This window comes from Lipotes vexillifer, unplaced genomic scaffold (genome assembly GCF_000442215.2).
Source record: "Lipotes vexillifer unplaced genomic scaffold, Lipotes_vexillifer_v1.1 scaffold239, whole genome shotgun sequence".
Classification (NCBI taxonomy): Eukaryota; Metazoa; Chordata; class Mammalia; order Artiodactyla; family Lipotidae; genus Lipotes; species Lipotes vexillifer.
Window position 1 is genome coordinate 2592749 of NW_006769620.1, and position 12074 is coordinate 2604822.

Consider the following 12074-nt stretch of genomic DNA (forward strand, 5'->3'; position numbering starts at 1 on the left):
CTGACAGATCTTCCGCAACTTGCCTCATAGGAGAGAATGTAGTTTGTATGTATTCCGAAGCAGGAGGTTTTAGAATCAGTCTGAAGTAGACTCCAATCCCAGCTCCCTTAGTAACCATGTGACCTTGATCAAATATTGATAGTTAAACCTCTCTACAACTCAGTTGCCTTTTCTGTAAAATGTGGATAGTAACAGCACACTATTCATTGGGTCAAATAAAATTAATAAAAAATAAAATAATTTTAAATTAAATGAAATCAAGTAAACTTGAATAAAATTAAATGAAATAAAGCATCAAATGCATTTAACACACCAGCTGGAGCATTGTAAATGCTAAAAAAGTCTTGGTAATTATTTTTTAGTAAGTGCTCAATGAATAGTTGTTATACCACTCCTGCTATGAGCAAACGTGCCTAACATTTGAATGAAAAAAAAAGTTTTCTGTTTACACGGTGAAATAAACTGGATTTTATCAAGTCATGGTGGGGTGTGGAATAAACACTAGCTCCTTTGCACCAGAGAGAAACAAACAAGGAAGATTTGAAAACTTTGCTTGTATTAGGTTTGTTGATGGATGTATTACACTGACTCTGCAGCTGGGATTTGGAAACCTGGGCGGTCATTCCTTTAAGAAAATAGCCTCTTAAGCATTTATTACTATTAAGCCTCAACCAAGAGAGTTGGAGTTTTCCCATCTTACATTTCCCATCTGGCAATTATTGAGGGGGCCAAATTTTTATAAGAGAAATTACTGGTATGGACTTCACAGACTTTTATTCCAGCTTTTATTTTTATATGAAGCAAGTCTACATACTTGTTTCTGACTCCGTTGTTTTTGTAACTCAAGGTGAACTAGTGAAGGGAATTCCTCCCTAAATGCCAAATTAATCATATACATCAGTTTTGTGATTCGGAATAGTCATCCAGAGGACAGCCCCTGTGAGCTTGTTACCCAATGGATAATTATCTTACTGAGAAAGGCATGTGGGTCATAGAACTGATGTTTCTGGATTGAGAAATGCTTCCTGTCATTTTTTTCCCCACTTCCTGTCTCTAAGCCAAGAATGGCAAGTATGTGTTAATGCCGCTGCCGAGTTCCCTCCCAGACCCAAGAGGATGTTGGCACTCCATCACAGCCTTTTCTCGGGCAGAGCCTGGATTAGTTTAAGAATACTTTTGTGCCCAGATTTTCAGGAAGCTGGTACCAATCAGTTGTAATTGGCATGAAGCATGAAACTATTTGCCATCTCTGGGTTAAGCCAACTGGATTGGCGTGCCTCTCGTTTCCATGCTTGCAGTTTTTCTTAATGGGTTTTATTGTGCACGAACTTTGCATGCCTCTACGACGGTATACTTGCAGGGTTTTAGCATCTGTCAGCCTGACCCAAAGAAGAAGAGATGCCAAGACCCACCCTGAGCCTCTCATTAGGAAGCTTTTGACTTCAACTTTTGACAGTTGACTGACTCTTTATGTGCACAGTGTTATCATAACCTGCCAAGTTCTTGACTCTATAAACTGGCCTTCAACAGCTTATTAGGAATTCCAACTACTGTATTCTAGCACCAGCTACAGCACATGCAGAGCCTCTGCAATTCCAAGAAGTACAGCTAAACCAAATAGTGGCCCGTACACTTTTTTTTTTTTTTTTTTTACGTTAAAGGCACTTCGTATTCCGTTGGGTCAGAAGTATGTTTTATTCTGCTTCCTACCTTTCATACTCCAGTAGGTTTTGTTCTGCTCACCAGGACTCAGGTTCTCATCCGTAATGCAGTAGTCAGTTGAATTTTTTCTCTAAGATGCGTTCTCAGTGCAATTATAGCAGCTCTATCCCTTAGTGTTTATTGACTTTTTTATATCACTGTCTCCTTGGCCTTAGGTTCAACATGCCTCATGATGACAACAATAAGTGCAAAGAAGAAGCAGTTAAGAGTCCCCAGCATGTCATGGCCCCAACACTGAACTTCTACACCAACCCCTGGATGTGGTCAAAGTGTAGCCGAAAATACATCACTGAATTTTTAGAGTAAGAGTTGAACTTTCTTTGAGTACAGCCTTCATGCTAGTATCTGGCCTCCATGCAGTGAACTAATTGTGGGAAAGAAAATGTAGAGTCAAGCGTTCCTTTTGAGTTGTTATTTTTGTTGACATTCCTGGGAGGAGGGGAAAGAAAAATACTCTCTGACATCTGTATAGTTCATGTCCTCACCAGAATTTAGAAGATTACAGACTGAGCTCAAGAAAAAGGTTGGGATCTTAAAGAGAATATGTAAATGTTGCTTCATTGTTGGTAAAGCTGTGAAATCTGTGCAGGTCTTGGGGAAGGGACCATGAATATGATGACATGATGAAGGAAGGCCACAAATACTTATATGCTTCTAACTTAGTAATTTGGTGTTGGAAAGGGGTGGGGAAGTGAGACGCCCCCGAAGAACGTTACATGGGTGGATGAAAATTGCGCAGACCTCCATATTGTCGAATTGAGAACATTCTCTCTCTGTCTCTCTCTTTCTCTCTCTGACTCTTTCTCCTTCTCTCTTTTCTTGTTTTTTTTTTTTTTTAAGTCTCCCACCAGGCTGCTCAAGGACCCAGTTACATTATACAATATCCTTGTGTCACAGATTTATTGCTCGTCTCTCCCAGATGTACAAAAGGTTAAGTGATTGTCCCAAGGTCACTGGGTGTATGTTTCCCCAGCCACACGGAAGAGGGGGTTTTGTTAATCAGAACTCACCAGGTGTGAATTTTCCAGAAGAGGTGTTTGCAGAAACATGGAAGAACTGGCCGGTTGCTGGGGGTTTTGTGTGTGTGTGTGTGTGTGTGTGTGTGTGTGTGTGTGTGTGTGTGGTTTTTTTAACCAGATGATCTAAAGTGTTTCTTATTGTAACACTAAGCAAATCAGCAAATATTTACTAAACACTTGTTGTTATGAACAGGGCCCCATGCTTGGGTGAAAAAGGCACTATTTTTACCCCTAAGACACTTTACTCTATTGGAGAAGACGTCAAAAAATAAATAGGTGGGCTTCCCTGGTGGCGCAGTGGTTGAGAGTCCGCCTGCCGATGCAGGGGACGCGGGTTCTTGCCCCGGTCCGGGAAGATCCCACATGCCGCGCGGAGCAGCTGGGCCCGTGAGCCATGGCCGCTGAGCCTGCGCGTCCGGAGCCCGTGCTCCGCAACGGGAGAGGCCACAACAGTGAGAGGCCCGCGTACCGCAAAATAAATAAATAAATAAATAAATAGGTGATTGCCCCGAAAGGTGGTAAATTCTGGAACAGCTACATATTTCCTCCTGGTTATGTTGTATGCACAGCTGGTGGTTCCACAAACAAGTATGCGCCGAAAATAGAACTTCAGCTTCTGGACTCAAGTTTGGATGAAATGAATAAAACAAATACAAAAAAAGGAACCATCTTCTGTACCATTAAAATGACAGAATGGCCTTCACTGTCATCTGGAGCCTTTGACAGTCATATCTTATCCACTGCCCTCACCATCTTTGTTTTTCTGCTTTCCACAGCACCGGTTACGGCGAGTGTCTGCTTAACGAACCTGAATCCAGACCCTATCCTTTGCCTCTCCAACTGCCAGGCCTCCTTTACAACGTGAATAAACAATGTGAATTGATTTTTGGACCAGGTTCTCAGGTGTGCCCGTATATGGTAAGTACCTGGGGGCCGTTTCTACCCTCATAAATGGATTCTGGACTTTTTTTTAATTCATAGTTTTCCATTGGATTCTCACTCTTAACATAAAGCACTCGTTGAGTGGTCCATTGACTATTAATGATGATAGTAATAGTGATGATGGCGATAGACAGTAATAGTGCTCGGTGTTGCATGTGGGCCTTCCCTGAACCTTCTCATTTCACTCTCAGCCCAAAAGGGAGATGCCATTACCATTTTCATTTTATAAGTGGTAAGTGAGGCTCAGAGGGGACAAGGTTACAAAGCTCGTAATGACAGAGCTCGGCCCTTTTCCCTCCTTGTCTCCTTTTCTTCCCACTGCCTCGTCCAGATGACTTTTATTATAGGCGCTCTTCTAGATTCAGGAATTCATGAGACAGACCTGTTTCCCTGGTTTAGCTTGTCGAAGCTGTGGCCTGTGACCACCTGGGGCTTGAAACTGGTTCTGGTGGTAGCTCAGCTGGCAAGTGTGTGATACTTTGATGTATGTGTCATGGACATTTGGACCAGTGATTTGATCCAGTGGTTATCAGGAGGCATATCAGCAGAACTGTGCTTCTCTGGGATGCCCCATTCTATTCTTTTGCGTATTTGTTTGTTTATTTTGCTGGGAGTGGTTCAGAGATAGCATGGTAAATTGGCAGGTACAGTCATTCCATGGAAGTAACAAAAAATTTTCTGTAAAATGTATCTATGATTATATTCGTTTCTCTGTTACTCATGATAGCAAACAGGAGTAATGCACATGCCCAAGAATGGCAAACTATAGTATCTCCATTTACTGCAATATTATACAAAAATTGAAAAGTGACTGTACAAGGGAACATGCTCTAGCTATAGTTTTAAATTAAAATAACAGGATAAACAATTATTTTACAGAGTATGTTCTCAATGTAAAAGGGGGGGAAAGCTTCAGGAAAGGCTGGATCATTTAAAGCTTTTTTTCTATTAAAAAATAGTAGCTTCTGAATTTTTCTACTATGAATATTGTTTATTTTCATCCTCAGGGGAAAAATTATCTTTAAAAACTTGCCTGAAATAGAGCTAAATATGTCAACTTGGATATAACTCAAAAAACATAGTGTGTAGAGGAGGAAAACAGGATGTTGTAGGATGTATCCATATGTTCTGAGATACCGAGCAGCATTGTTTGTTTAAAGCTGAAATGCTGTATATTACTGGTAGATATTTATACATTTGTAGTAAAAGCAATGGGAATGATGAGATGATGAGCATCACTAGGACAGCGGTTACCTGTGGGAAGAAGGGGAAGGGATTGGGATTGAGAATGAGTGTGCATGGCATTCAGCTGAGCCTGTGAAGTCTTCTTTCTTTGTTTGGGTGGTGGACACATGGGTATCCATTATGTTATTGTTCATACTTTTTGTATACCTGAAATATTTCATGATATTTTGTCCCTTCTTTCCTCTGACAACCCCTGAAAGCCCTAGAGAAGAGTCATAGTATGATCATGATAACATATGCTTAGTAGGAAAAAACACCAGTTTTCGCATCAAGCCAAACGTTAACTCTAATCACAACGTAACTCAAAACCCACTCTCCAGTCGCAGCTCATCGCAAACCTAAACTCACATGTTTCCAGTGTTGATACTTTACTCCTGGCCAGGCTCAGTTTCCTTATCTGTAATATGGGGAGATGTTACTAGGACCAGATGACATCTCATATGTTTCTGTGGCACGGTAGTTCCCCTTTGACAACCCGGCAAGTCCTCCCAGGCATAGAAATGTGTCTCCTGGACTGCTCTCTGTATCCGTTGGAATATTTTATCATTTATCATACCAAGAAAAAAACCCCTTTCTAACCCACGCTCTGCGTCATTGGCAAAATGTTAGTTGAAAGCAACCATTGCCTTGCTTGATATCCTCTAATCACATCGTCACTGAATTGTCATTCAACTGAATTGTGCAGATGCAGTGTAGACGGCTGTGGTGCAATAACGTGGATGGAGCGCACAAAGGCTGCCGGACTCAGCACACGCCCTGGGCTGATGGGACCGAGTGTGAGCCTGGAAAGGCAAGTAACACCCCGATTCGTCCTTCTGTCTTGGGGCAGACATGGGCAGGATTTGGGCTGTAGGCTCAGTCACCGTTGTTTAGAACATAAGTTAATGTAGCATAGTTCAGCATACATAATACTTTTCTGAGGCAGGAGGTTCAACTTTACTGTTGAAGGTTGTACAGACTTACCTTATAGCATAATACTGACACGAGGGACATAGCTATCATTATTGCCTCGATTTTAAGACATACTTTTTCTCATTTTAATGTTTTTTAAATCCCAATGTGCTTTTAAATTTACGGGTACATTTAATGTGAGGTAACATTTCTTTTCTCTCTCTCTCTCTCTCTCTCTTCCTCTTTCTTTTGGGGTGGCAGTGGAAGGCCGTTATTAAGTTGGTGGAACATCTTAAAATTACGGAAATACGGGAAGACTTAACTGTGCTCACTACTTGGATACAAGGCTTTTCCCAGCCTGTATTGACCCCTTTAAGACACTGTGATGTCACCTGAGATACATCCAAATCCACATTCTGAGTTGGTTATAATGGCTCCTACTTATTGGTTAATAACCAAACAAAATCTGCTGCTTGTACAACCCAATGATAACAATGTCCCAGCAACTAGGAATATGATTAATGCAGCCTTTTGCACCTGGTGTCCATCTAAAAAAAGAATAAAAAAGGTAATATGTTAAGGCTTTGGTTACAAAAAGTTTTAGATATAAACCTGATTTTTTTAATCCATACAAAAAATGGTGTTCAGTCACTTACCTATGACGTAATCCCTGTACTATATCTGAGTCTCATGTTATCCTTATATAAGTTTTTTCCTTTCTTCTCTCATTGTCAACTTTACTCACTTTTAATGTTTTGTTCTCATCTCATTTTCTGTTTTTCTGCTTTGCCTTGTGGAATCAATGGCCCCCAGGGTGTTTCCATGGAAACATGGGGTCCTCAGAGATGAGGAACTTAACTGTCCCTTCCCCAGTTTTATAGATAGGAAACAGAAAAGAGAAGTGACTTGCCCAAGGTCATTCAGCTCATTCAGGGCAGAGTCCTCACACACCCTACCCACTCCCTTCCCAATTCTCTCCTTTGCTTTCTTTGTCTGAAGGAGCTGCAGGGTCCACAGGAGTGTGCATAACTCAAGCTCACTGAGCTCTTTAAGTTTCCATGGTCAAATAGGAGAACTAGTGGCTTATCCAGTCATTTCTCAGAGTGGTTTTATTATTTTAAAAATTTTATTAGGGTGGTTTTATAAAATTTTAATGAAGATGATTTTTCACTTGTTTTAGCTTGGTTACTCCATCAGCTCTGGTCTCGCTTCTCTATGGCTAGGACCTAGCAATTGAGAATACAGCTTTCTCCAGGAGCCGCCTAAGAAAACAGCCTAAGGACGTAGGCATAACAGTTTCTGCACCACACCTTTCATTAGCTTAAGAAGAAATATATCTCCTTGGCCATAGTCAACCTTTCACATTTTGCAAAACATTTAACTCAAAGTTCTGATGGCCAGAGGATCACAGGTTTGAGTGGGGATATGGTTCTCAGGTTTCCATGGCAGCCATCAAGCATTCACTCTTTCTTCATGAATGAAGACGTGGCCTCAGAGTCCTTCTAAATACAGTGACGCCTATAGCTGCTCTCAGTTGGTGGGAGATGACAATAGACATGGTATCTAGTTGACAACTTGGCTAGTTGGCTTGAGTTGGAGCCAGCCAACTATATATTTAAATGGAGTCTGTCTGAGCTCAAAAGAATCACTGGTATTATGTCATGGTTCTTAGTCAATCTGATGCACCCACCTACTATGTCTATTTCTGACACATGTTACTGCTGCAAAAACCATAACAAAGTAGAGCTTTCAATTGTATGATGAAATGAATTGTATTTAGTAAAATAGTCATGTACAGGCTACCACGCTCCATGTAGTACTATGGTATCCCAGTCAGTCGTGGAGCACAGAACCTGGGAAGATGTCTGTCATGTCTTCTTCTAGTCTTCTGTTTTTGTAACAGAAACAGAAAATAAGAGATTGCATGGTAATCTTATACCTGACAAATGAGGAAATTGGGGAGATCTTTCAGAAAACATTTCCCTTGTATGCTTTTGTTCAGCAAAAGCAAGAGACATCAAGGCATTCCAAAAGGCAGATTCAGAGCACCTTCAGAGAAGCAGCTATGTGGAGAACATGATAGGTACATTTTTAGTTTGTTTTAGAAAAGCGGTTAAGTCTAGCAACTTATATTAACGATGTGGATGTTCATTTGTTTATTCCCCAGAAGAACATTTATGCACTTTACAAATAAGATGGTAAATATGTTGGCATAGACGTTCTTTGTGTTTTTCCATTTCGCTTTTGTTTTCGTAGAATTGGCAGTAAAACCTTATCCTTTTCTCTAGTAAATTCTGTATCCGTTTGCTGCTGGGTTAATTTTTTCTTTTCTCTTTCTCTTCTCTCTGCCCTGCTCCCTCAGCAGTAATCTGTCTTGGGTTGCTGACACAATGTTATTTTGATGAATGACTCTCTCATGTCCTTTTATTTTCTCCATTCTCTTCTTAAGTCCATTAACATTTTTATTTTAACCCTGTTTGTAAATCTGAGATTTGAAACTCTTGTGTTTTAAGCCTCCTTGGGACAAAATTGACCTCCAAATTATTCTTCCAATCTCAAAAAGAGCATTTATGTAAAATATCATTTAAATGGTTTTGAGCACTTTGAGGAAAGGCTGACTGTATAGTTCGGCTCTGGCTCCAGTAGCCGCTAATGCTTTGTTATGATGTAATGGCTTTTCCAGTATATAATTATTGTTTGTTCAAATTCCTGGCAAAATAGATTATCTTGATACATATTCGCCAAACAGTCCCCATGTCCAGCCTCTGTCACCTCAGGTTCTTCCCCTCTTCCTCTGAGGTTCTCCCTCCCCTGTGAACCCCTGCCAGTGGTCATATCAGTAAGAAATGTTTAATTTGCAGGTGAATTTTTACTTAGGTTTTCTTTTCAAAAGGGACCCTATGAGGACATTTGAATCCAGTGCTGAATGGCAGCACTCTGCTTAACCTATGCCCTTATTCTGCTCTGGTTTATGGTAATGCTTAATGAGAATTATGGTCGCTTTGAAGATTATTCTTGTGTGGAGGTAGAGTCTATAGAATAGAGAGGCCAACAGATTGAAGACTGAAGTGACATGAGGAAAAAAATGTATTTACAGACAAATTTCATTATGAAAGTCCATGACTAGTCATAGGAACGTTCTCCTTAGTGTGTAGAATTTATAATGAATTTATAGAATTTATAATGTGTACATGGCGTCAAGATTTGATGGCTGAATTTGGGCATCAGCTGTGACCTCAATTGTATGTTAGTTAGGAATTTTGTTCAGGTCAGACCAAATTGTAGTAGTGTAAGCAAGTTGGCTCTTTTTCTGACACACACACAAAAAACTAGTCAGAGGTAGGCAGGTCATGGAGCTATTATGGTAGGTCTACAAAATCATCAGAGACCCAGGTTCCTAATTTCTTTCTGCTCTACTATCATATGCAAATGGCCATCATCCTCAAAGTCACAAAATTGCTGCTATAGCTCCAGCCATCAACTCTGAGTCCTGGGCAGAATGAAGCCAAAGGGCAAGGAACAAAGGGGCAAAAGGACCTTCCCAGGAATCTGACCCAATGAATTCTGCTGACATCTCTTTGACCATTCCTATCTATACAAGAATCCAGGGAAATATAGATTCTATTAATAAGGATGAAGGAGAGAATGGATATTGGTTAGACACATTGGAGTGTAAGCCTTACCTAACCATCTCATTAATCTTGCTTTTAAATTTCAGTCTTTATTTAGATGTCAACAGTTGTTGCCATTTGCTCACAGTTGAGAGGCAGCATGTGTCACAGCTAAGAGTACGCACTCTGGAGCCAGATTGTCTGTGTTTCATTATCAGCTCAGCCCCTTACCAGATGTTTGACATCAACCTCCCTGTGCCTCCATTTTCTTTTCTGTAGAAATGGGGGTAATAGTAGTACCTATTTCATAGTATGCTGTGAGGACATAGCACTTAGAACAATGCCTGGCAAATGTTAAGTGCTATGTAAATATTTGCTCTTATTATTACAAACCTTGTTCAAGTTGGGTCTCCTATGTGCTCAGCTGTGTACTTGGTGCTTTCCATACATTGTCTCATGTTACACTCAAAACAACTTTGGCAGGTAGGTCCCCATTTTTCAGCTATGGAAGTAGAGTTCAGTGACTCACCCGAGGTCACAGTTAGTTTGTAGAATGGTCGTCCCACACCACCAGACTGTTTGCCTGCTAAGCTTTGTCCCCTTAAGACCTGCTCTGTCCGATATGGTAGCTACTAGCTCCCCATGACTGGAGAGCATTTGAAATGTCACTCTGAACTGAAATGTGCTAAAATGAAAATACACACCAGGTGTTAAAAATCTAGCATGGAAAAAAAGTGTGGGAAAAAAATCTCATTTATTTTATGTTGGTTACATGGAGACATAGTAATGTCTTAGACATTTTGAGCTAAATAAAATATATTAAAGTTACTTTCAGTGTTCTTTTTATTTGTTTTAACGTGGCTGCTAGAATTTTTTAAATTACATATGTGGCGCATGTTATATTCTTATTGGATAGTGGCGCTCTAGACCAAGCTGCCTCTCGTTGATTTTCTGTGCATATATTCCAAGAAATGTTCAAGACCGCTGTAAAGACAGCTATAAAATGATTTCAGGGAGTGATGTGGTCACCTCTGCCCTCATTTCTTGGGTGCAGAGTTGCCCAGGATTCTTTGGATGCCGAACCTTTTAAGCCTCAGCCAAACAGCCCAGGAAAAGGGATGTGTCCTCAGATACTCAGGAGGATAATTACAAGGGAGAAGGCAGGGCAGAATAGAGAAAGCCTAACTGCGCTCTTTAAAATAATTGTTCGCCAGACCTTTTCTGGGACTGGCCATTGACTGAGGCTTCACCAGCCTCTTATCTGTTCCCTTTCCCCACACGCTCCCCCCACCGCCTGGCCTCCAGGCTACTCTGCTTCTAAACTCCGTGCCTGGGTCCTCCCGGTGGATAAATCACAGTGGCCACCACCAGCTCCGCTTCAGAGATCTGAGCGAGCGGCAGGGCGTCACCCTCCTGCTGCCACTGCTGCCCCTCTTCCTTTGTCCATTGCTTATTGACCTCCGCTTTGTGTCAGGGCCTCACACCCCAACAATGGCAGGGGGTTGAAACGGGCTTCTCCACTCACTTGTCCTGCTGAGGAGTTTTACTTTGTTTTGCTTTAAGCATCATGGCCTTCCTCCTGCTCTAGGCTGCAGAATCAGAAACCATGAGTAACCAAAAAGCAATAAAGTTTAGGGCTCTCTGTAGTGTGTCCATTTTTGCTTTAGTCTCATCCTGTGTGCCCTGCTAGAGTGAGTTTATAGGAATCATGTAACTAGCCTTTTTTTCTCTCTCCCATTTAATTAAAATTGGTTTTCAAATCTGTGAGGAGCAGTAAAGCCTTGTATTTTACCAGGCTCACAACATCTCTAGGCCTTGTTAATGGAGACGCACTATGCAAATCCAATAACTCATTTCGGCCCTGTCTACAACCAGTAGACAACCCATTTCCACGCCTCACTTTTCCAAGAAGACTAATTGAGTGCTTCTAGGCTGGCCATGAGACTTACCCTAACAACCTGGAGCCAGCCACTCATTGGGCAGTTTTATTCAAGCCAGTGGTAAAGACACAGCCTAAAACCACTAAGCCCGAGATTAAACTCCCTACCGTTTCCATGACTCACGTAGATGATGAAATTGTAGCATTTCAAACCAGCACATGGAAAACAATGAAAGTATGGTGTATTTAAGAGGACAGCGGGTCCTACAATATCTCAAGCACCGAGCTCTCCCTCACTGTTCCCCTTATTAAATACAGCACTGCAAGTTTGGATTTTGTGTTCCCAAAGAAATGGAGGTCCCTGTGACTGATGGATCCTGGGGAAGTTGGAGTCACTTTGGAACCTGCTCAAGAACATGTGGAGGGGGTATCAAAACAGCTGTTCGAGAGTGCAACAGACCAGAGTAAGTCCTAGAACTCGTCACTCTTATTGGGGTAGCAGGGGTGAAAATTTCCTAAAGGGAATAATTTAGTTGGAGGCAAGTAAAGAACTCTTTCCAAATTAGACAGTGGATGGACATCTAGAGCTGCCCAGACCAGTGTTATCTAAGCTCTATCTCTCTGTATTATTATTTTTCTCCTGTGACTCTTTATTATTAAAAGTTTTGATTCTTAAATGGTAGATGCTTTGTGTTGGTTGGTCAACAATTTTGACAGTCAGGTATATCTCACTGCCCACCCCCCCCCCCCCCGCCCCCCCCACGC

At 41.3% G+C, this 12074-nt stretch overlaps 1 protein-coding gene across 1 annotated transcript in view; it reads left to right on the plus strand.

The window, feature by feature from the left end:
* The window catches only part of ADAMTS9 (ADAM metallopeptidase with thrombospondin type 1 motif 9), a 172673-nt gene that overhangs the window by 35502 nt on the left and 125097 nt on the right, over window positions 1–12074 (plus strand). Inside the window, exons 9-12 of the mRNA XM_007445670.1 lie at window positions 1878–2024; window positions 3518–3659; window positions 5614–5718; window positions 11628–11773. Coding sequence (XP_007445732.1) covers window positions 1878–2024; window positions 3518–3659; window positions 5614–5718; window positions 11628–11773 — 540 coding nt within the window. The remainder of the gene's footprint in view (window positions 1–1877; window positions 2025–3517; window positions 3660–5613; window positions 5719–11627; window positions 11774–12074) is intronic.